We start from the raw sequence: 23324 nt of genomic DNA on the forward strand, positions 1-23324 counted from the left end.
CATGTAAAGAGGAAATTGAGGAAATAGTTATAATAATAAATATTTAATAGATTATTTCTGCGTAAGAGAGATATTGTTTTGAGATTTTTCGGTTTGGAAAACATTTTTTCTTTTTGTAAATAACATAAAATTTCATTACATTGAATTACTTATTACTTATCCAATTTCTTGATGGTTAAAACAGATTTTGAAAAATTTTCACAAATTATTTTTGAATAAACTTTTAACTTTAACTAATAATTCTGTAACCATCTTCATATACAATATTTTTTCGTTTTTTTAAATGCTATTCAACTAATTCTTCTAGAATTTGTAATAAATTATTTTTCAGAGGATTTTTCTCGCTTTTAAATTTTGCAGCAAGAACTTTTAAATACAATATTTTCTTGTAAACAAAATCTTATTAATGAATCAGTGGCGCATGTAGAATCTTTCAAAGGCTCTTCCTTTACATAATAGTTCTGTAATAGTTTTAAAATAGTTTTTAAAAATTTGAATAAGATTTTTATTAAAATTTCATAATCTTTTGTTTGTTTTCATTTGGTTTGTTGCGATTAAGTGGACTAAGCCCGTAAGGAATAAAAGTATTCTGCAAAACTCACATCTTAGTATCAAGAAGGTTCCTATAATTTTTAAAAATTTTTTACATCAACCATTCAAATTTAGCTTAAAATTTTGACTTACAACAACTAAATCTGTTTCGAATTTATTTCAATAGATCGGTTTGAAGGCTTCAAATGCAAAATTTGAACTTCATTCAGGAATTGGTGAATTAATAATTCGACACATGTCACGTCTTAATACTACCATTACTGATAAGAGGTGATATTATGGGATTTGTATTTCCATCAAACATATCTCTTTTGAACCTATTTAAAGTAATCTTTTGAAGTTTAGTAGTGTTGCAGTTTAGACCAATGAAACCCTCTGTCAGCTAACACTAAGATTCAAAAAATTTTTAATTAAATTGTAAAACAAGTACAAACACTATGTGAGTCAGGACCCACCATTATGTGCCCTACACTACCCTACAATTCTTAATATAACGACTATTCAAAATGTGATGTGAAAGGGGAAGTGGTCGAAAAATTGGTTCGATTTGAACCATTTTCAGTAGTATTCGTCCTTGGAGCAAAATATGTCAGTGTACCAAATTTCATTATTCCGTCAAATTTACGTAGGTTGAATACAAGAAACCAAAGTGGGCGGTTGGTCTATCTATAGACAAGCTTAGATGGATTCAGAAAGCGATTCTGCATCGATCGCTATAATAAAAGATGGCTCTATCTCAAGTCCTTCTACGTGTTTTATACATCTACACAGACTGCATGTACTCTTGTACCTACCATAAGTGGTATGGAATACAAAAATTAAATTCTATATCATTTTTGATGAAAAGTACATACAAATGGCTTAAGCAATAAATATAGCAGAGTATAGATGCGTCATTTGAAGGAACGACCACAGTTTGCAAATTTGAAAATAGATTTGGGAAATCTACTCAACCACAAATCAAGCTCGAAAATAAGAGCAACCCGTCACTAGATGTGAGAGAGAATTGATATTTTTAATCTGCAGAAAATGCTTATTTACCACTCTCTGAAATAATAGGCCAAATGACGAAATACTGTATTCTCAGTTAGCAAAACGCTGTTATCCTACACATAGATCTATCTATTTGAGACCCAGGGTCACCATCTCTGCCTAAATACGTCAAATACTAATTTAAGCGAGGACGAGATATTGAAGACCGCGCTGGATCGAACGTAAACTATGGGATTGATGTATCCTTGCCATACAGAAAATTGCGCGTTAACCTAATTTCCAAAATAAAATAAAAAAATGTTCACTTTCCTATCCTTCTATTGCACACGATTGTCTGCCATATCTAAATAATTTGAAATTCGAATATATTCGTCCATCTGTCCTCAACCTGTAAGCTGCCATTGGCCCGATTAGCACCAAGGATGTGTTCCGATGGAACATCGACAGTTTTTATGACCCTTATTTCCGTTGTAAGGAAAGAATTTTTGCTGTTGGATTGAACGGACGCACTTCATAACGCCATAATTTAAATAAATCGAACCAGAATGAAGTTGTAATGGAAATAATTATCAGATCTTCGGGTGTAATGCTTACAAAGTTCTAACAAAGTGATAAATGGAATAAATTGCACTTAAAGGATAAGAATCTTTTGAGATTGGAATTTTCGCTACTGGGGGAATGGGGGAGGGAATTTATCCTCCATTTTCAAGTTTTAATTTTTCAAATTTTTCCAAACTTTGAAGTTCCAGTAATAAAAATGAACGCAGAGCGTGCTGTGCTTAATTGAATCGACTCGGACTTCTTTCAAATTATTCATTATATAATGGTAAATATTACTTTCGCAAATTCGAGAAACATTCTGAAAACATTATTACGTACGATACTATTATTTCTTACGTTTGCCTTGAAGAACCTACGAGTTTTCTTGGTTATTTTTTTCCAACCCGCCTATAAAAGCCTCCTAGCACGTTAATCTGTTACAATTCACTTAGCGTAGGGATGATGACCCGCTTCAATAAGTTTTAGCATAAGCGTCAATTCTGAAAATAGCTGTCTATGCTACCCTTTAATTCTTGTCTCTGTTTCCAACCTGCCTGTAAAAACTTTCTACTACATTGTGCTTTGTGCTACTATTCTCTATGTTCTTGCTTTCGAATAAGTTTAAGATGCCACTATTCACTGTTCCGAGATGATAACCCCCTTTTTGAAAACCATAAGCATGACTATAAGATACCAACTAACATCAAACCTAATCGATGATGATCTGTAAACAATTGATTTAGTTTTTAGCCCTTTAGTCCAAGCGCTTCTTGGAGATGCGTATACATACTAAATTTTTGATTTGGCTGAATTAAAGTAAAAATGTCTCATGGGCTTTGTTCTCGTACTAATAATCAGGGAAAATTGCTTACAAAATTTTTTTATGCGCTTTATAGGAAACATTTGCCTTCACTTTTGCTCTATTTCGTCATCTTTCTATACAAGATAAAAAAAATGTACTTTTTTTTTTTTTTTTTTAATAAACCTCAAATAAAACGAAATATACATTAAGTGGGAAAAATTGAGTTTGCATTTCTTCGTTTTTCTTTTGATAATAATAACTTCGAAACTTATTGTTGGTAGTTTTAGATGCAACCAATACATCAGTAATTATTATTTTTTCTTTTTCGTTTTTGTTTTTTTTTTTTTTTCACTTAACCTTTGAAAACTTCGCAGAAACGTAAACATAGAAACAAATAGAAAATTACGTTTATTCTATTTAGAAAAAACAAAAGAATTTTCTCTTTTTTGTTTTTGTTTTCTTTTTTTTTGTTTTTTTTTGTTTTTCAGTTAAAATTAATGAATAAACGGAAATTTTAAAAACTATTCATCATATGTATGTATACATTATTACATATATGTATTTATAATGAAAGGAAAAAGATCTTAGGTTGACGTATGACGGGGCCGGCGGGGAAGAAGGGGAGACAATTTTAAACCTTATAATTTACAATAATATTTATTAATTCATAGAAATAATGGTATTTTTGTTGTTGTTTTTAATTCTTTTTTGTTTTGTATGCTTCATGTAAAACGCGAGAACTTAAAGCTAAAAAAAATTACACAGAAAAATTCATAAAATAATAGAATGAAAAGCAAAAAAGAAACGGACCTTATCAGCTAATTATTAAAAGACATTTGCTCTGCTCGCTTTTCTCAAATATTTCTCCTGTGAAGAAAACTGCAAAAGAAATGATTTGTTTAAAAAAAAAAACAAAAAAAAAAATTACGCAAAAAGCGGCGATTACGCGGTACTTATTTAATAAAAAATCGCCATTATTGACAAAACATTGCAAATAAGTGTACGTGTCTATGTGTGTATATTTGTTTGTGTATACAAGTGAAATTTTAAATCAAATTCTAAGCAAATTACAGTTGTTCGTGGTCGTGGTTGTAGCGGTAGTGGTTGTAGTGGTGGTGGTGGTGGTGGTGGTGGCTGTCGGTGCAGTGATGGTGTTCAACTATTTACACAAACTTATTAAAATTAAAAATATATATACGTATATATATATATATCCTTTTTTTAACGAATCATTAATTTTTTATTAAGGACGCGTGTGTGGGTGTTTTTTGTTTAATAAAATTGTTCAATTGTTGAATTTTCTTTTCAAATATAAAAGAAAACAAAAAAATAAATAAATAAAAATGAAAAAGATCTGCTGATAATACACAAACAACAACAACTACTTATATTATAAACTACACAGCTTATTAAAAAAACAAACAAAAAGAAAAACTAAAAAGGAAAATTAAGAAAACGGGGAAAACGCATAAAGCAAAGAAAAACAACGCTTTTGTCTCAAATTTTTTTTTGTTTTTGCTGCTTTGTTTTCTCCGATTCTCTTTGCTTTTTTTTTTTCTTTAGTTTTCTTCTTCCTATTTTACTTTACTTTCTATTTAATGCTTTGGTTCACCACGTGGTAGGTTAAGTTCATATTTAATAACTTGTGCGGTATTTGTTCCTTGCAATACTTGCACGTGTACCGCTTGATTGCCAATCATAACTTCTCTAGTATTCATTTGTTGTTGTTGTTGCTGTTGATGCTGCTGCTGTTGTTGTTGTTGTTGTTGTTGTTGACTTTGTTGCTGCTGTTGGACTAACTGTTGTTGTTGTTGTTGTTGCTGCTGCTGTTGCTGTTGCTGCTGCTGCTGCTGTGCATTCGCATTCTGTCGAAAGAAGAAAGTGTAGCTGCTTGTATTGTTGATAGTCACACCCTTATGTCTTAGGCGTACAAAATGTTAAAAAATTAAATTAATATAAAAAATCATGAGAAAAAAAAAAAAACAACAACAAATAACAGTACAACAATGCCAAAGGGAAAGAAAGGATTAAGGATTTAATGGTACTTCGTTATTGTGACAGTAACTGTCGCAGGAGAAAGCCAGTTTACGGTGGAAAGAAGAAAGAACAATTTTTTCTTTTATTCATCTAATAGATGCTTTGAATGTGAGTGAAAAGATTCATCTTATGATTAGCGTACTTTCTTCCAGAAATTCTCTATGTGTTACGCAGAGACTACATGTGTCAAATGGTCTCGTCGTTACGCGAAATTGACAACCTAAGGTCTTATACGGGGATTTCTAACTCTAAAAGGAATTCCAACCAAATACATGTTAGGGTAACTTTTGAAGAAATTGCGAGTGCTTGTGCCAAGAAAAGAGATATTTGTAGTGAAGCATCTAATCTTAATCATAAACAATTTATTTTCTTGACGTTTGCTCTGTCATACCATACAGCACGCACCTACGCTTATTCGTTATTATATAAAAACTTTTGAAAATAAGGCTTTTTATGGGAAGAAGAGGTTGAAAAAATGTGATCCGATCCGAACCATTTTCATTAGCGCTCGTCCGTGCGTGAAAAAATGTTAGTGCACCGAACTTCATCAAAATACCTCCAAAAATTACGATCCATATATTGAATAGAAGAAAATCAGTCGGACTGACAAACAGACACTTGTCGGCACCCTTCCGGTTACCGCAATCATCCACGCAAACTTAATATATCTTCATACCAAAAATGGGATGGAATGTAAAAAATACGATTTGATGCTACGTTACATTACTTAGTAATGCGTCTACCTTCACACGTTTTAAAAACATGAGATTTTTAGCTACTTATCTTCATCGTATTATTTTAGTTTTAAGATAAAAATTCTAAGATTTAACACGTAAGAGACATTATAGTCGGGCTAGGCCAACCTTTGGATATGCTATAGCATTTTGCTTAACACAGTTCACTTTTCACTTGCTTTGGTAATAATAGGCCAAAAATTGCACGTTATTATCATGCAAAGGCACACTTTTGATGATAACCTCTATATATGTTGAGGTCTAAAAAAGTTGGGCTATGTGATGCAAATTCCGCACCCATAATTCTTTTTTTACATCGCTATTATGGACCAATTTTCATGAAAAAATATCGAAAACTAAATCTTTTTCTCAAGGGCTTACTATTCATGACATACCTTATATGAATTGGAATCAAGAAAATAGAGCTCTGTTGTTCGAATTTGATCCCCATTATTTTATGTCAAATTGCTGTCATGAACAAGATTTTGGCCTTATATAACGGGTTTACAACAATCTGCTGAGAAATGTTATATGCGGTGATACCCAAGCAATAGATCTAAGTCGCCCAAATTTGGTGCGACTGAATTCTTTGGTATTTTACTATTATGAGCCAGAAAGATACAAGTTTGTGATGAGCACTATATGAAGAAAGGTAATGGAAAAAGTCGACCGATTTGAACCATATTCAAGAGCGCTCGTCCTTGGATTAAAGCGCCTCAGTATCAACGCATCTCAAAAATTGCGTCCTGTAGATTGAGCACAAAAATACATTAAAAGATATCGGACGGACGGACAGACAAGCTTAGACTGATTCAGAAAGTACGAAGGATAATTTTGGTCAGTTAATTTAAACATTGATTATTAACGAAACATTTACTTTTTTGTATCAAAAATTGAAATCCTTCAATCCAGTAGTCGCCCATCACAGAAAAATGTGTGTATATCCAAAAAAAACCTTATGTACTTGCCTGGCTGTAGATGCATGCAGATAAAATAATATCTTCTTTTTCGTTTTCTACAATGAAATTTGCGGCACTTACACTGCATGACACAGATGCCCTTCACGATTATTGTTGCCATTTGTTACCATTTGTTAGTTAAGTGTTTGTGTTACCATTTGTTAGTGATTCTTTTTTTTTATCCTCGAATATTCTATTACCTTACGTACTTCCATGCAAATAAAATTGTTTTGAAAAAAAAAAGGCTTCCTTTTTTAGGCTGCTGTCGTAGCTTTCCCGTACAGTCAAGAACATTATTATATAATTGCAATTATTTTGGAATCAGTTCGGATAAGAGTATCAAAGCAAAAGTGGCCTCCGTTGCGCATTAAACGAAACTGCGAGAAACCAATCTTGGGGATTGGGCATTTTTTGTATTGCTGATATTTATAAATTTTTAATGAAACGTCCATTTGAAAAGTCATGCCCGAGTTACCATAAACTGTGTACATTTTTCTTCTAACTGCTAGCGCTATTCTCGAAGGGGGGCAGTATTTAAATAATAATTAAAACTTAATATCTGAACTTCTTTCATGATTCTATAAATTAAAGTCAAGAATGGCTATTAGCGGTTCGTCTGCAATGGGACCACTATTTAGAAAAGAGTAGATGAATATCTCGCTTTGGCAAGACATTTTCATAGAGGTACAACGTTTTTTTTTTTTCTGCTTGCTTGCTTTGCTTGCTTCAACTCTTTAAACATTTCAATTTATCAAACCCTGCATTAGATAAATTATTATAACTAAAAAACTTTATTCCTTTCTTTAATAACTTGTACTCGTTATTTTTACCGCGTTAAGCGAACGGCGAAAAGTCTTTTATTGCTGATTGGTATATAAGTTCTCTGGTAGTCAAATGTACTGATTATAGGTCGTTTTTAACAACAATCGTTAAAAAGACTCTACTCTGGTGCTTGGCCACTTTCAAGAAATAATTTTTAATTTCCAATGTTTGGTTTTGTCAAGAGGGCGCAATAACGTAGCTAAACAAATTACGAATGAGCCGAGATAATGAAAATGTTGCAAACGTTTCTCACTTTTTCAAATAATTTATCAAAATTTCCGACAAGATAAACAAAGACAAGAAGACAAAACTTGCCAAACAATTGTATCTTTGTGGATAGCTGTAATGGACGAATTTTCAAGATGGCGAATAAGTTTCTACCGACTTTTATGTAAAATTTAATATTCATGAAAAAAAGAAGGAAATAATTATTGGAGCTATCTTACTTAAAGTATCATCTCCAGAATATGGTCATCCACAAAAGGATCCCCTCTTTACACTTAGCCATAAGAGGTGACGATAAGTTATCGATTGAAATGAGTGATAATAAGAAGAATTAAGTTGTACTTGGGGGAGGGTGGTTTCACTTTAGGTCTTTCGAATTGAAAGAGCACAGTTCTATTGAGCCCGTCATAGTATTACTTGTGTCCTCTTCACATTTGAACATGAAGAATGAATTGTTGCAAAAATAAAGTAAAATATACTTCATACCTTACAACTATTTACTCGATGGGTTTGATTTTCTTTCAATGACTTCGATTTTGGGAAACTAAGTCTTAACAAAATTTTAAATCTTTTGCACTCCGGAATTCATCCCATACGCATCCCATTAATTGTAAATACACGAACTACTACCTTTCAAAGAAGGGAGGTATTCATTGAAAAGTTCCGTTATTCCATTAAAGGAATACAAAATTTGTCCAAATATTGAGATAGTCAATAATATTGTATGTAATGTTGTAAAGAAACATGAAGTGAAGGGAAAGATACCAAAATAAAATACATTTTCCAATGAAATATGAAAGGAAATTAAAAAAATTCTTAAAAATTAAGAAAAGAAGAGAAACAAAGGTAAACGGCAAAAATGGGTTATTTTGTTTAAACACTTACACGTTGGACAACTACAACCTTACGTTTCCTATCTCAATCAAGAGTTACTGTGACAGATAGAGAGGGAGAGTGTTGTGTATGAAAGATTGACTGAGTTGTTCAACACACCTGCTGTTGTTGGGAAATGGCAGGTTTAGTTTCCAAATGCTGACGCTGATGCAACATTAAGTGATTCTTTTGGAAGAATGCTTTACCGCACTCGCAAACGTGTGTACGTACGGTGCAACCGCCGTTCGGATGGCGTCGATTATGCTGCATAAGGCCATGTTTAGCCGCAAATCCTTTACCACAACTGGCACAGAAATGTGATTTCGGTTTATTCTGCGTCTGCTGTTGATGCTGTGGCTGTTGATGTTGGGCCGTAGTATTACCATTTTGCAATTGCTGGGTATTGGTATGATGATGAGGCTGTACCGTTACGGTGGGTACAGCGGCCACAACTGACTGTGGATGTGTAGTGGCAGCAGCCTGCACCAATGTTGTTTGTGACATTACCTGACCCGTCGATGATATGATTTGCACTGGCATCTGATTTTGCGCTATAATGCTTGGATTGGCTACAACAGGTACAGCACCCGGATTTAAACTAGCCGTACTGAGGAAATGTGGCGGTAGTGCGGCCGTCAGTGCACACAAATCGGTCATCAAATTTTTATCGCCCGTGTGCAAACGCTGATGTAAAGCAAAGGCTTCACGACTGTTAAAGGCACTTCCACATTCACTGAAACCATATCGACAATGCAATGATGACAATAAAGGGCAATCACTTATGAATGAAAAAAGCGAATAGTGTTTCTTACCGGCATCCGTATTGAGGTCGATTGGGATCGTTTGATGTTACCGTTAATAAAGCCGAACTGTTGGGATTGCTGACAACCGTTATGGTTTGTGGATGATTGTTTTGTGATTGATGCGTCTGCTGTTGATGCTGCTGCTGTGTCGTGTGAGCCTGAGTCTGATGTATTTGCTAATGATTAATGAATTGAAAAGTATTTATTTGAAATTTGAAATAAAACAAATGAAAGCTTCTCTCTCTTCTACCTGTATTGGTTGGGTGGGCTGTTGGGAGCTTATCATGGTATTTGTTGGTACTATGGCGGTATTTGAGGAATTCGGATTAACACCACCGTGAGTACTACGTATATGATGATTCAAATCTGCCTTCGTCATAAAGCCCTCGCCACAACTAATGCAAGGATAGGGCTGATCGCCCGTATGAACTCTACTGTTAATTACAAAAGGAAATTAATTCAGTAATATTTAAATATATGTCTTCAAAAATGATTCCAAACTCGTAACATACCGCATGTGCGACACTAGAGTACGTTTCTGTAAGAATTCTTTGCCACAAACTGTGCACGAGTGAGGTATTTTGCCGTGAATGCGTGCATGGTTCACTAATTGAAACTTGCGGGGAAATGTAACACCACAATCCTGACAAACGAACGGATTCACTGAACCATGGAATCTATAAATATAAACAGCGTTTTTCTTAAGTAAGAAATATATTAATAAAGCCAGTCGCCGGGAAGGTTTACTATTTCATTTATCCACCACAAAAGAAAGGTCCAAGTTATTATAAAGGAAGGTTCGATTAGTAAAGATGCTTTAGACACCGATCGCGGCAAAGTTTTGAAACAATTCGCAGGACACACCTCGTTTAGTGTTAGTTCCGAAAAAATTGTCATATACAAGATAGGTTTGGGTTCCGAGGAGTAGCTTTCCAGCTTGCTTGAGAGCTTTTCACCGAAATTTTTTAATTCTGATTAGCAATTTCGCTCTTTCGTTAAACACCTCATCGATGGTCTACACCGTCCGTCTATTCACTACTATTGGAATATGTTGTAAATCTACTAAAAATCGCTTAATAATGTCTATGTGGTCTATGTGGTCTTCTCTACAAGGTAAAATGCATACAAGCGGTCTAAGTTGTTTTACTGCGGCGAACAGTTTCCGTTTTAACACATGAACAGATCGAACACGACAACTGTGTAAACACAAGAACATTTTTCATTCATTAATAAGAGAGCAAACCTTCCCGCCCAATATACTTGATATAAAAAATCGACATAAAAGTTTTTATACCGTGAATGCATAATTAGATGATTTTCTTGGGCAAAGCTTTCACCGCAATCCTCGCATACATACGGCCTCTCACCAGCGTGGAATTTGCTATGTGTTACCAGATGGCGTTTGAGGGGGAAAGAACGCCCGCATTCTGGACATATAAACGGCCGATCACGCGAATGTACACGTGAGTGTGTTAACAGATGATGTTTCAGCGTAAAACTCTTCTTGCACTCGGTGCACTGATAGGGACGATCGGTGGAGTGCAATAACAAATGTGTATTGAGACAATGTTTGTGGGCAAAACTTTTGCCGCAATGTGTACAGATGTGGGGGCGTTCACCTTTTACATATGTTTATAGAAAATTGCATGAAAATGAGAAAAGAAATTAGAATAACTAAGCAAATATATTGATTGTGCCAAAAACACTAACCGGTATGAACGCGAGCGTGTGTAGTTAAATGATGTTTTAATAGAAATGATTTTCCACATTCCTCGCAACTGTAAGGACGTTCCTTTTTAATAGTGGTATCATTCTATGAAAAAAAAGCAAAAAAAAAAAAAAAACAAGTTAGATATTTCACTACTCATACAAATAAATTAACCGATAATCATGCCCTTACATCACTAAAGTTGATATTTTCTTGTAATTCGGCTTTCGGTGACATGTCTAAAGTGCCCGGTTCCAACTTCAAGTTAGGGGCTTCGCCTTGCGATTCATCATTGTCCTCAAGACCCTGTATGACTTTTTGTACTTGCACTGATATGCCAGGCAATATATCACCTATTATGCACCAAACCCATAATTGGAATGATTGAATTAATGAAATGAAAATTAAGATGAAGAAAGAAATATAATTAAAATGCAATAACTTAACACGTAACAATAACAACAAATATGAGTTTCAAGTTTTTAGAGTATAACAAAAATCGTTTCAGCTAATTTTTTTAAGGATACACAAATGATCCATTCGTTTGCCGCGCATGCGGTGCGCTTTTTGCTATTAAAGGATCCTGTTATGTAGCCTTACTTGCTGCTGTTGTTGTAGTATGGCCGTCATTGGTTGTTATTGTTTGTGTTTGTGAAGCGGCCAAAGCACGTTTCATTAAAATTTCATTACATTCTTCGGCCGTTAAATGTATAGGCCCTATAGGACTGAAATATGTTTTCGCACCTGCAGCGGTTGTTAATATTGTCTGAGCCTTGGGATCCACAATGCCATTGGCAAGAGAATGAGATTGATCCGTTTGGTCTACAAGAAGATCTTGAAAAATTACAAATTAAACAATTTCATATTCAATTGAATATAGGAATCGCATTTAAGCGATTCTAAGGAGACGAGCTTACAGTTTTTATCGCAATTTAAACTCAAAACTTGTTGATCTGGCTTCTTGACAACCGACGACGAGGCACCCGTTATAACTCTAAAAATAATACAAAAAAAGAAAATAAATAAATAAATGCATAAATAAATAAATATTTTACAGGGAGGAAGAAATGAATGAATGACTAATATTCGATTATTACCTCTGAGCTCCTGTTGCAAAGGGATCGTTCACCAATACCATACGGCGTACAACGCCTTTATTAGCAGCCAAAGCACCCTTCACGTCTTTTTGTACCGTTAAAGATCCATCTGTTGACAATAAATAGGGCATCTGCAAAATTTGCATGAAATGAATATGATAACCGAAACAAGCAAACGGTGTAAATAACAAACGCACTTAATACTATCATTTTTGAACTTTTGACTTTATTTCGAATTTTATATCGGTAAACATGATCATCACTAGGCTCGAGACGAAAAGACTTGTATAAACCGGCAGTCAGGTGTTTTTAGTCTGTTGTCACGTCTACTGCTGGTGAAACTCTACGTAAGAAACGCTTTGAATTTAAACATTGCCGCTTAAGACATTCAGAAAAATAAAACGTTAAGAGAAAAGTTCGCGACACCAAGTTCCCCATTTTGCAGAGCTCTGCAATCTTTGAAAGGTGGTCCGATTATCTCAATTTGTAAACAATTAGGCCTAAAGTAGTTCGATTAAGGACAACGACCGCCTTCAGATTAGTTTGAACGATCTCGTGACGTGATTTTCGAGCAGTCACAGCAAAATAAAAAAGTTATTTCAGTTATTTGTCCTACCGTCATCTAGCAAGAAAAAGACATTAGGCGAATGAAATTCACCTTCCCGAAAACTTTAGCGAGAACTTTCTGGAAAGAAATGGCAAAGGAGACGCAGTTGGGAAAGAGACACATTTGATTGATAACATTGCAATACAAAAGCAAAATAGTATCCGCCATTAACAACTTTTGATGTCTTCAAAGCAAGTGACATACTGCTTACGCAACGCAACGAAATAAATTTTCCTCAAAAAGGACACCTTTTAGCAAGGACGGAAGGGTTTCTTTGATGTGTTTAACCATATGCCATAACTTTGCCATCCTGGAGGAAGACTTCGTGCTCACTTACTTCATATAGAGGAAGTTTTGAAAGAAGCAATCGAATGCAATTGAGTTTATATGAGTCATCAGTTTTGAAAGCTTGAATACTTGCAATTGACATTAAGTTCCTACTTAACATTGGGCCTGGGATTTTTGAATCAGTGTTAAAATCCCTATGCTTCATCTCACGCATAATAAGATAATAGATGTCTAATTCGATGTCTCTGTTGACAATGTACTCAAATTCAACAACAACAACAATACCTTGAGTGCATTGATTACGCTTAAGTCACTGGAAATGAAATAGAAAGTGAAAGGAAGTTTATGTATTTCGTACAAAATTGACCAATTAGTGTGAGAAGCTGCTCATGAACCTACCACCTAATCAAAACATTCTTCCCAATAATTAATACTCTTTACCAGATGTTGATCAGTATCAATCAATCGAGATGACTCATGAATCTTTTTCTTTTCTTTTTTTATGAAGAGTTAAAGATGCTAAACAGTGGCTGAAATTCGTGTAAGACGTGAAATGAAAAGAGTTTTCTGCAGCCGTAATATTTTATTTTATTTCAAATTCGACAAGTCGAATACGAGGCTCTTTATTTTATCGTAAATAAAGTTGTGCGTTCCACAGCGGGAACTCTCAGCTTATCTCCACTTGTATGTAGGCTTTCTTTGCGCTCTATAAGCAGCTTCACCTGTACATTTATTTGAAGCCCGCGCTGCAGCCGTCATCCAATCCAACAAAAAATAAATTTATTCTCTTACTTCTCAACTTGATATGCTGCACTTAAACAGTCCCGAGCATATAGCGCATTCAAGACACTCGCAAGTACACATCGTTTCCTAAGTGGGACAGGATGGAAGTAGGAGGTGTAGGATTTGGATTTCTCTTAGCCTGCTTAAGGTCGTTGGCTTAGTGAAGTAGTTTTGCTAATTCTATTTTCATACACGATTGTTATATAGCACTTTCTAGAATAATTCGCTGTCAAAAGTTTGGTTGACAAGAACTTACCTATGCAAATATTAATGCGATCCTAGAGCATGTGGTATAAATTTCAAACGAGCTCTTTTTAGAATTTTTTCCTTTTTTTTTTTCTTTTGGATACCCTTTGGAGTAGAACGTGAGCCAGATAGTCTTGAACTAAGGTTGAACTCATGCCAATGTCAAGAAATACCAGAAAAAAAAATTGAATCGATTTGTTTTTCTGAATGAATTTCATCCAAAATTTTATCTATTGCTTGAAATGTAAACAAACTATAAATGCATGTATGCGTAAAATCATGTGTAACTACATACACTTTAATAACAATAAAAACAATGGAAACAAGAAGAGAACTAGTGGCTGAGTGTGCATTTCAGTTGGTTGAAGGAATGAAAGAAAAACAACATAAATTGGCGCGCGTAAACTTGTACCCATATAGTTTTTTTTTCTTTTTTTTTTTTTGCAATTGGAATATTGCCTGCGTAAGTGTGTGTATGCTCTCTTGCAGTCATGTTGATAATAATTGAAAGTGTGTGCACATGTGTGAATACATATCTGCATTAGGCGCCAAAAATCGAGTCGCAGAAGGATTAATTACTGTTTTCTCTTAATTTAAATAAAATTTAAATAATTTGTTTTAATCTTTCTATAATTTAGGCAAAAATTCATTGAAGAAAGTAGTCAGACAAAATTATTAGGACAAACAAGACCAGGCATGTATTTTTACCACCAACACATTTTATTTGACAAATATCGCACACATATCACGCGCGCGTTTTCTGTATTCCAATAATCTCACACACACTTTGATGCGAACATACGTCGAGAGCGACGCATACATATGTATGTATGTATAAAAATATAAGCACACACACTATCAGTTTAATCATTTGTATCATGAACATATTGTAGTAGTTTGCGGTACAGTAGTACAGTCGCTTTTTTGTAGTATGCGTTTACATACACACTAATGAATTCATGCATACTTATGTTTTTGTTTTTTTTTTTCATGGTACTCTCCTTTATTTATGATATCAACATATTGTTGCTTAGATTTGTTTAAAAAAAAACTTACAGATTCACTACTGACGGTATAATTAATATTCGGTGATATTTCCAAAACTGATTCGGCTCGACTATTATCCGCAAAACCCCAGGTGTAACCACCGAAACTCTGGGCTGGATTGCTTTGGGCAGCACACATATTCAAGGCCTTCGTTTTTTATATTACACACACACACACAAACTCGCGCACACACTTTTACAGTTCATAAACCGAGCAAAATGCTATATATGTATTATTAATAAGGGGCAACATATAACACACAACTACATACGTTTAGTTCCGATATTACTGCTCAATATATATATATATTTTTTTTTTTCTCACACACTTTGTAAACTTTTCTCCCCTTTCCTTCTTGAATACTTTTTCCTAACTTTTTTTTCCTAATTTAATTTCGGTAAAAACATTTCAATAACTAATTTAAAAAGCATTTTGTTAAATAAATGATTACACAAATTAGAAAATCAACTCGTTGAAATGCCATAAAATAGAAAGTCAAGACGTCGCGGGCGCCATTTTTATTTTTTCCTCTAGCGTAACTTTTTTTTTCAACTGAAACGAAATTCTCTCGTTCCGAAATTCTTGCTGGGTTTTCGTTTAATTTTGCACAATTAGTTTTTCATTTAAGAGTTTTATTTAATTGCCAGCGTTTTGTTTATGTCTTTAAATTTATTGTTGTAATTGCTTAAAAACACCACCAATATATGATTAATATGTGAATATATATAAGAAAATCAAACACAATTGAAAAAATTCCTCAATTCCATCACTCTACTGACGTCGCCATTTTGGTTTTTTCATATATATTTAACACAAAGAATCACACCACTCACACGAAAGCAAAACTACGTTTGTGTTGTGCGCTCAGCAATGATTTGCGAGTACTTAATAAAAAAAACCTAACTCCACATGCAGCACTGACAAAACAACTCTGTCTTTAAGTAATTTAGAAGTAATAACGAAGTATACATTTTCACAATTGAAAACAACTTTCTTTTCAAGATTATAATCTTCACTAAAAATTAATACTCTCTTTATTAGTAACATCATAATAATTTAGATTTAACGCTACAAGAAAATTTTATTAAAAAAAGAAATAAATTTACAAAAAGTGCTATCAAATCACTCAATTTGCAAGATGTTGTTTCAATGCAGTCAAATTTTTGACAGATAGGGCTACCAAATTTTGTTTTATACAAACATGTGATTATCGTCGAAAAGATAACGTAGAAGCTAATAAGCGAAAAGAAAAATTGTTATTCGTAATATTACGATATAATTATATGATTTCATATATAATTATATAATTTTGTTTTGATATAAAATTACAAATTCTATCACATTGATCTAATTATATATATACATTTATTTGTATTTTCGTCATTCCAAATTCAGTGTAAGCTGAATATAACTTCTTCCGTTCTTTATCTATGCTTAACATAATAATGAATCCAAACCTACTGGCAACATTAGTTAATAACGTTAAACCGTCTCAACGGTTTGCAAGATTATATTTAACATAAAGATGAAGTGATATATTTGTTTGTAAAGAACTATTTTTATTTTTTTTAAGAAAGTTAAATATGTTGTTTTAAATGTGAGCATTGCAAATAAAAAAAGAAATACATCTATATATATTAAAGTATTTTATTGATTTGATATAATTTTCGTTTTAATCGTTATTCGTTGGTATAAAAACGAAAAGCAAGAGATTCTAAATAGTTATGACGTAAATTATATACATGTATTTATCAGAGAGTTTCCTTTCTTCCCGCCTACACACAGCTTAGTTATTTAGTGCTGTGTGTTGTGTGCTAATTTCATTTATACAAAATATCTGGTGTTCTATAGATTATTTATTGAGAGAGAAGAGAGCAATATTAAACAGTACTCAGCAAACAGTGCTATCAAGTCTAAGCCATTTTGCAATGTTCTTTTAGTAATTCACTGCTAAGTATTTGTTACGAAATTTCACTGTTTTTTTTGTATTGAAAAGTAATTTTGAATAAATAATGGGCAAGGAATAAAAAAAATATAAAAAATTGCGAATTTAAAGCAGATATTTTTTAGATGTTTACATGAAAATAGATTTTACTCTAATAATAATGGAAATAGCGCGGGTTACGAAATTGTACGAAATGATTGTGTGGAATATAAATCTGACATTCCTTAAACTACTCAACATTTTTAAAACATTTCGTTAAGCTTAACCGCTGAGAGAGCCGATAGCCTGTGTTGCTAGTGCTCAATGTCTTTTTTTAGTCTAAGAATTCATTTCATTAGTCTAAAATTAAAATAATAATAATAACCGCTGAGAATGTAGATTTAATGCGTGGAAGTATTGTGTCCTAAATGGTGGGCAAAATTATCTAGTCAGAGCTAAGGAAGCACATTTTAAAAAAGGCTCAGCTACGGGATTAGGCTGCGTAATAAGTAGTAAGGATTTCTGCGAAAGAGTTTTAAAGCAGATAACTATATACAAGCTGCCTAAACTGAATTAAGTACTACAAAAATGAGCGTATGAAAATGCTTGTAAAAATGGAGCTCCCGATTTATTCCGCGTAGAAGTCTGTGTCTTGGACAATCGAGATTTAAGCTCATGAAGCGGTGCGTCCTGCATTAGAATGAAATATATTGGCAGTAATAGAAAGTGTCGTTGTAAATGGAACTATGATCAGCAAAACGATAAACTTTTAAAGCGTCAAGCAACGCGACAACTTATCTTCGAATTTTTGCTATGCAAATGAGAGATTCTTAGCGCGTAATTTTTATGTGGAAACAACCCATCTGGAAGTGACTACAAATGGTTTCTTGGTTAGCTATTAACCCTGCTTTAATAGTTCTCCCGACAAAAGTGTGCCTTTAAATGGAACCAATCTTTACTTTACAATAGTGCTCGTCTTTGGCAGACATTCGCCAAGCAAGAATTGTTTTCTGAACTCGTTGGGGTTTAAGGTATTTGTACATGAGAGATGTTTCGTAAGCATTTGCATTTCGGCCTCCTCCTCTACCCGTGTCAGTTATCATATATGAATTTGAAGCTTTATAAAAGATTAGACATAGACCTTTTTCCTTATTAGAAAACAGTTCACGAAACTTTTCTTGTGGAGTTTGTGGACTCAGATTATTGCATTAAACCGTGACACAACACCTTTGCCATCTTCTAATTTGTGTCTTCAAGGTGCTTTGCAAGTTCTTTGTCCACATTCTTTAAAAAATTTTACACTTTGGCTTTACAACCAATGTTTCTCTTATTAAGAAATGTTGGATAAAACTTCAGCATTTCAGGGGTAGGCCGAAAATGTACTCGTACAAAAACGGGCTCCACTGTGCACATTTACGCAGGCTCCCGCGTTTGGACATTTGTAATCTTAAAAAGGAAATGTTATCTCGGGGTTAGTTTTCTTGGTGGGTCCTTGAATGTTATGTTAAAGTTTTGTTATAATTTATTAGAATTTGTTTTGTGGAGTAGATTACCATTCATTCTTAAAGTGATGGTCTCTTCCAGTAAAGCTTTCATTGTTTGCCATAAGTAGCACTTTATACATTGCACTTATAAATATACAAATATATACATATATATATATATATATATAAGTACACAATTATAGATATATGTATATAGATGTATGTCTATTACATATGGGCATGTGTGCGCGCGCGTATGTGTGTGTGTTCAAGTGTTATTTCTCAATACTTGTTTTACGTGCTCTTTCGCTTCATTTCTGTTTTATCGCTACTCTGTGATGTTTAGTTTTACTTCTGTCTGTTTCATATGAGTGACTAGCTTGGGTTGGCTGATTGACTGGCTGGCATATGAAGCAGACAAATAAACAAACAGACAGACGACAGCTCTTGCTTGGTTTAGATCACTTGAGATTTTTGGCCTAAATCGGAGGAGGCCTTGAGGAATCGCTGCACAGAGTACGCAGCGAAGCGAGCAGTATGCTGTTTGTATGCGGGAAAGACCAATACATGCGAATAAAACACAAAATACTGATATATAAAGAAATCCAACACCATAAACATGTAAAACGTTCTCTACATTACTTTAAATCAAAGTCAGCGCGATGGTGCTGAGTGGTGTCGTTATGGATTGTTGTTAGTGTTACTTTTAGTAAAATAATAATAAAACAAAAAAAAAAAAAAAAAAATAATAATAATAATAATACGAAAAAAGGGGGAACCAAAACCAACCGAGCAGTTGCAGCTTCAGTTTCACATATGAACGTGTGCGTTGAATTTCGGCCCGTTTTGCTACTCTAGTCACCGTCGTTGTCAATCAGTTCATTTTCGTTAAGCGACTATTGCGGATGCGGAATATTTTTCTATTCTTTCGCTGTTCCGTTACGTTCGTGTTCCGTGCCTTTTATATAAAATATATAAAATAAATAATTTGTTTAAAAAACGTGTGTATATACATTCATGCATATGCGTGCATATGCATGTGTTTTTTTGTGTGCGTGGCTGCGTGCGTGTTTGTGTTCGCTTACACTAATTAGTTCGTGTGGTTTAGTTTCATTTACAAAAAAAAAAACAAAAACGCTCCTTACAAAGATTGCGGCTTTTTTCCCATTTTTTTTTGTTTTATTTGTTAGTGTGTTTGTTCTTTTTTTTTTCTTGTGTCTTTCTTTTACTGTGTTTAGCTTCCTCCATTCATTAAATAAAATATCCTTCGGGTTACAATCGCGTATGCATGCATGAACGGATGTTAAACAATTAGCGGTGATTTTAATCTTTTAACGAGACAAACGAGAAAAAGAAAACAAAGCTTTGTTGATGTTCCGTTAAGTTCGCTTAAAACAACAACAACAACACCAACAACAAAAAGGATATTTTGAGGGTAATTTTATTTGTTTGTCTTTTTCTTATTATTTTTGTTTATAATCATCGTCTTGCTCTAGTTGATATATAATTGAGAATGAAGTGTATATGAAGTGCGAAATAACAACAACTCTGCATAAACTCTTCAGATATTATCGTCAATATATTTGAGGATTTGATTATGCTTTCGAGGATTTGCTAAAGTACTATTTGTTCTTTAACTTCATTGCTATCAAAATTTAAGAAAGTGTTGATTGCTGTTGTTGGTATTTAGTATTTATGTTATATATATTTGCCTCGTATTGCGACATACACGATTTTCTTAACTGGGTTATGTTACAAGCTCACTTACCTTGTGGGCCGTTTTCATTGGTACTAAAACGCAGCGCAACATAATTTCTGTGCTCTGTGTGCTTAAGTGTGTTTGCGTTCATATGTGTATGTATGTGCATATATGTGTGTGGTTGTTGTTTGCACGAGAGCCTCGTGTTGGTTTTTTTTGTTTGCAGGTGGCTGTCGGTTGTTGTTTATTCAGTATTCTGGCTGCCTGCCTGTCTGCCAGTTCGTCTCCCTCTCCGCTAGTTTCGTATGCTTAGACATTCATCTTGGCCAACACCATCACACCAACTAGATTACGGTGCTGGCAGCTTAAGTTTTCTTAAGTTCTTAGATTTTTCAAAGCTTTGTTTTGTGTTATTGCTTGCGTTCAAAAAGAAGACAAAGAGATGTAACTGAAAAACAAAGAGAGAGAGAGAGAGAGCGAGTGAGAGACGTTTAGACAGAGGGATTACGAGAGGGAAATAAAAAGTGAGAGACGGTCTTTAAGCTAAGGTGCATGCATGTTTTTTTTAATTTTTTTTTTATAGAAATTGTGACACAGAAACTAAGAAGTACAAATAGCAACAACAATAAAACATATTAATAATAATGCAGGCAGTAACGGTGGCAGCAACAGCCTACAAATAAGATTTTCTCTGTGAAAACCAATGAACGAAAAGGAACAAAAATATCACCAACGGTAGCAGTCGCAACAAAAGCAACAGTAGCAGCAGCGGCAATATTAACAGCACCAGCACTAACGCTAACGAAAATAACAACAACAACAAGAGCAATTGGTTTAATTTTGAAAGATATATTAGGAGGGAGTACATAACACTCGCATACGAAGATCTATGAAATATCTATGTATGTGTACATGTTATACGGCGCAGTGTTTCCGTTCTGTTAGTTAATCGACCGACGTCGTCGCACTTCCCACCAGCTATTCTTTTTTCTTTACAAATTTGTAGCTATTTTTTTTTTTTGCGGAGATTTCTCAATTGGCTAATGTTGGTTTTGCACAATATTCACAGCTTGCACAACTCTCAAGTAGTTGTTGTTCGAGTCATGGGTGTTATTGCTTTTGATTATAATGCACATCTTGCTGTTAAGTTTGGTGAGTTAGCCAAACGGAACCGTATTATTTTACTTACAAAGGCAAATCGCCTTTGCCTTGTCTTTTATGATAACGAATTTGCCATTTTCTATAGTAAAGCGAGATTAACTAAATTAAGCAAATGCCTTAGTTAAAGTATCGGTAGAAAATCGGTTGAACAGTTAAGCAGGGCTTGATTAAACATGTTAGAAGGAAAGTAATTTCTCCCGTCATGCTTTGATCTTTTATCGTGGTCAGTTTTAAGTCCTCCTGGGTTTTGCGTACATTGCGTACATTCGCACACTTGCACGACAAGCGATGTAGGATATAGTGAACTGTTTGGTAGATTTTTACCGTTAATAATGTGTGCCTATGAACGGAGATTATACTTGTGCGTGCCTTTGTACGACGGAACTACGTATAAGAGATTCCTTAAATGCGTTTAGCGGATGACTAGTAACTAAAGTTGAATATAAGCTGAAGTCGCTCGTAATAGTCAAAAAACTGTGGCTTGTAAGTGATAGAATATATTGGTCTAAAACGTCAAAGGTCGCACAGCTCATAAGAGATACTGATTTAAAATCTGACGCAGATATTCCTTCGCAGAGTTAAAAGACAGTTAAAAGGGTTCACGTTATAGTATATGAACTGCCGTAGTCAAAATTTGGTAAAGTAAAATATATCGATAAAAAACTTATTATTTTTCACTTATTTTTTTTATAAGATATCCAAATTTATATGTTGTGACTATAAAAGGGTTTAATATTCAGGAGACCTTATATGGCAAGGCGGCCGCAAGATTGAATATGTAACACAAACGTAGAGTGAATATGTAACACAAACGTAGCATATTAAATTTATTTACCAAGTTTTTACAAAAAAATTCGAAAAATTTGAGCTTTTTATCGTACAAAGTCTTGAAACGTATTTCAAACCATCGTCCCATCCGACTCATATTTTCCACGTTTGTTAAGTAATCCGAAATAATGTCTTTTACCGACTATTGCTGAGAAATATTAAAAATTGCAATTCTTTCTATATAAAGACTTTTCCCAATATGATGGGAAATCCATTCTCAATAGCATTCTTCCTCGAACCAAAAGACGTCTACATACGAAAATGCAAACTGCGTCATTACCGTTTGTGATGCAGGGTACATTAAATATGTCCGGAGGTATATGACAGGTATAAAGATCCACTATATACTAGTTTGGTGCAGAATCGTTTTCTGAATTGGTATGCTGATGTATTTTGTACGATATATCGACCATATTGAAGCTGGATTGGATCGAAGACTTTTTACAATCGCTCCACATATAGCGTTTTATTTTGAAAAAGCCCTTATAAGAAAATTATATGCAACGCTTTGCTACACTAGTGGCCAGCTTTTTAAAACCACTCGCATACACTCGTACCTACGAAAAATAAGCCTTTATATGGTGGAATGGTCTAATTTTTAATATTTTATCCTGAAAGTAATTGTAACAGTAAAGTAACTTGACCTAAAAAGTAGCGCATCAAATATACACCATAGAGTATCTCATCCAATTTAAGGGACAACATAAGGGGCGAGCATCGTTACAAGGAAATGAAGTACGCATTTCGTTTCATCACGAAAATAAAAAAAGAATTGTATGGGTGAAGTGACGTAGCGTGTTGGACGATCGGTTTCATTTCTTAATCAATTTTCTTTGACTAAAGCTGATTTTATCCTCAAATTTCTATTTGGCATGAAAGGAAAGATAGGCGTTTTTTTTCAATTTAACCTTATTACCAAAAAATCATTATGCAATGCTCCTATTTAGATATAACGAAATCGCCTCAAAATATCAAAAAGATTTAAGCAGTTTGTCTTTATTTTGACACACACATACGCACACAAAAGCAAACCTTCCCGTGCAAGTATAAAAAAAGCACATGTGGTGCAATAAACGCAATGCGTCGGCGGTTTGTGAAATTAGTGTCACTCT

The 23324-nt window shown here is 34.0% G+C and overlaps 2 protein-coding genes across 11 annotated transcripts in view; one reads left to right on the forward strand and one right to left on the reverse strand.

Annotated features, from left to right (window-relative positions):
* Positions 1–4481: 4481 nt before the first annotated feature.
* On the reverse strand, positions 4482–15984 carry LOC119635660 (zinc finger protein 135). Of its 6 annotated transcripts, XM_038030581.1 has the most exons (13): positions 15126–15937; positions 12146–12276; positions 11966–12042; positions 11793–11882; positions 11241–11401; positions 11051–11153; positions 10635–10959; positions 9853–10017; positions 9591–9774; positions 9350–9516; positions 8658–9270; positions 8550–8596; positions 4668–4807 (listed from the first exon to the last, which is right to left on the reverse strand). In XM_038030581.1, the coding sequence occupies exons 1-12, from the start codon at positions 15252–15254 to the stop codon at positions 8594–8596; spliced, it is 2148 nt and encodes a 715-aa protein (XP_037886509.1). In that variant the 5' UTR covers positions 15255–15937; the 3' UTR covers positions 4668–4807; positions 8550–8593. The 6 variants fall into 6 exon arrangements, 4 of the variants coding, with proteins under 4 accessions (XP_037886506.1, XP_037886505.1, XP_037886509.1 ...); XM_038030578.1 differs by lacking the exon at positions 8550–8596 and having other exon boundaries at positions 4482–4752; positions 11793–11870; positions 15126–15984; XM_038030577.1 differs by lacking the exon at positions 8550–8596 and having other exon boundaries at positions 4482–4752; positions 15126–15967.
* A 699-nt stretch (positions 15985–16683) lies between these two features.
* The window catches only part of LOC119635668 (DNA-binding protein Ikaros), a 30238-nt gene continuing 23597 nt past the window's right edge, over positions 16684–23324 (forward strand). The window contains exons 1-2 of one of the 5 annotated variants that reach the window (XM_038030597.1): positions 19273–19617; positions 19763–19959. The gene's annotated coding sequence lies outside the window, so the exon portion shown is untranslated. Of the gene's footprint in view, positions 16714–19272; positions 19960–23324 lie in introns of those variants that run through there. The other 4 variants (XM_038030598.1, XM_038030601.1, XM_038030596.1 and 1 more) reach the window with 4 other exon arrangements.

This window comes from Glossina fuscipes, unplaced genomic scaffold, assembly GCF_014805625.2.
Source record: "Glossina fuscipes isolate IAEA_lab_2018 unplaced genomic scaffold, Yale_Gfus_2 27, whole genome shotgun sequence".
Lineage (NCBI taxonomy): Eukaryota > Metazoa > Arthropoda > Insecta > Diptera > Glossinidae > Glossina > Glossina fuscipes.

Coding starts and splice junctions, on each gene's coding strand:
- LOC119635660 (XM_038030577.1), bottom strand. CDS start 15,254: ATGTGTGCTGCCCAAAGCAATCCAGCCCAGAGTTTCGGTGGTTACACC. Junction 11,883..11,965: donor TTTAAATTGCGATAAAAACT/GTAAGCTCGTCT, acceptor TAATTTTTCAAG/ATCTTCTTGTAGACCAAACG. Junction 11,154..11,240: donor AAAATATCAACTTTAGTGAT/GTAAGGGCATGA, acceptor TTTTTTTCATAG/AATGATACCACTATTAAAAA.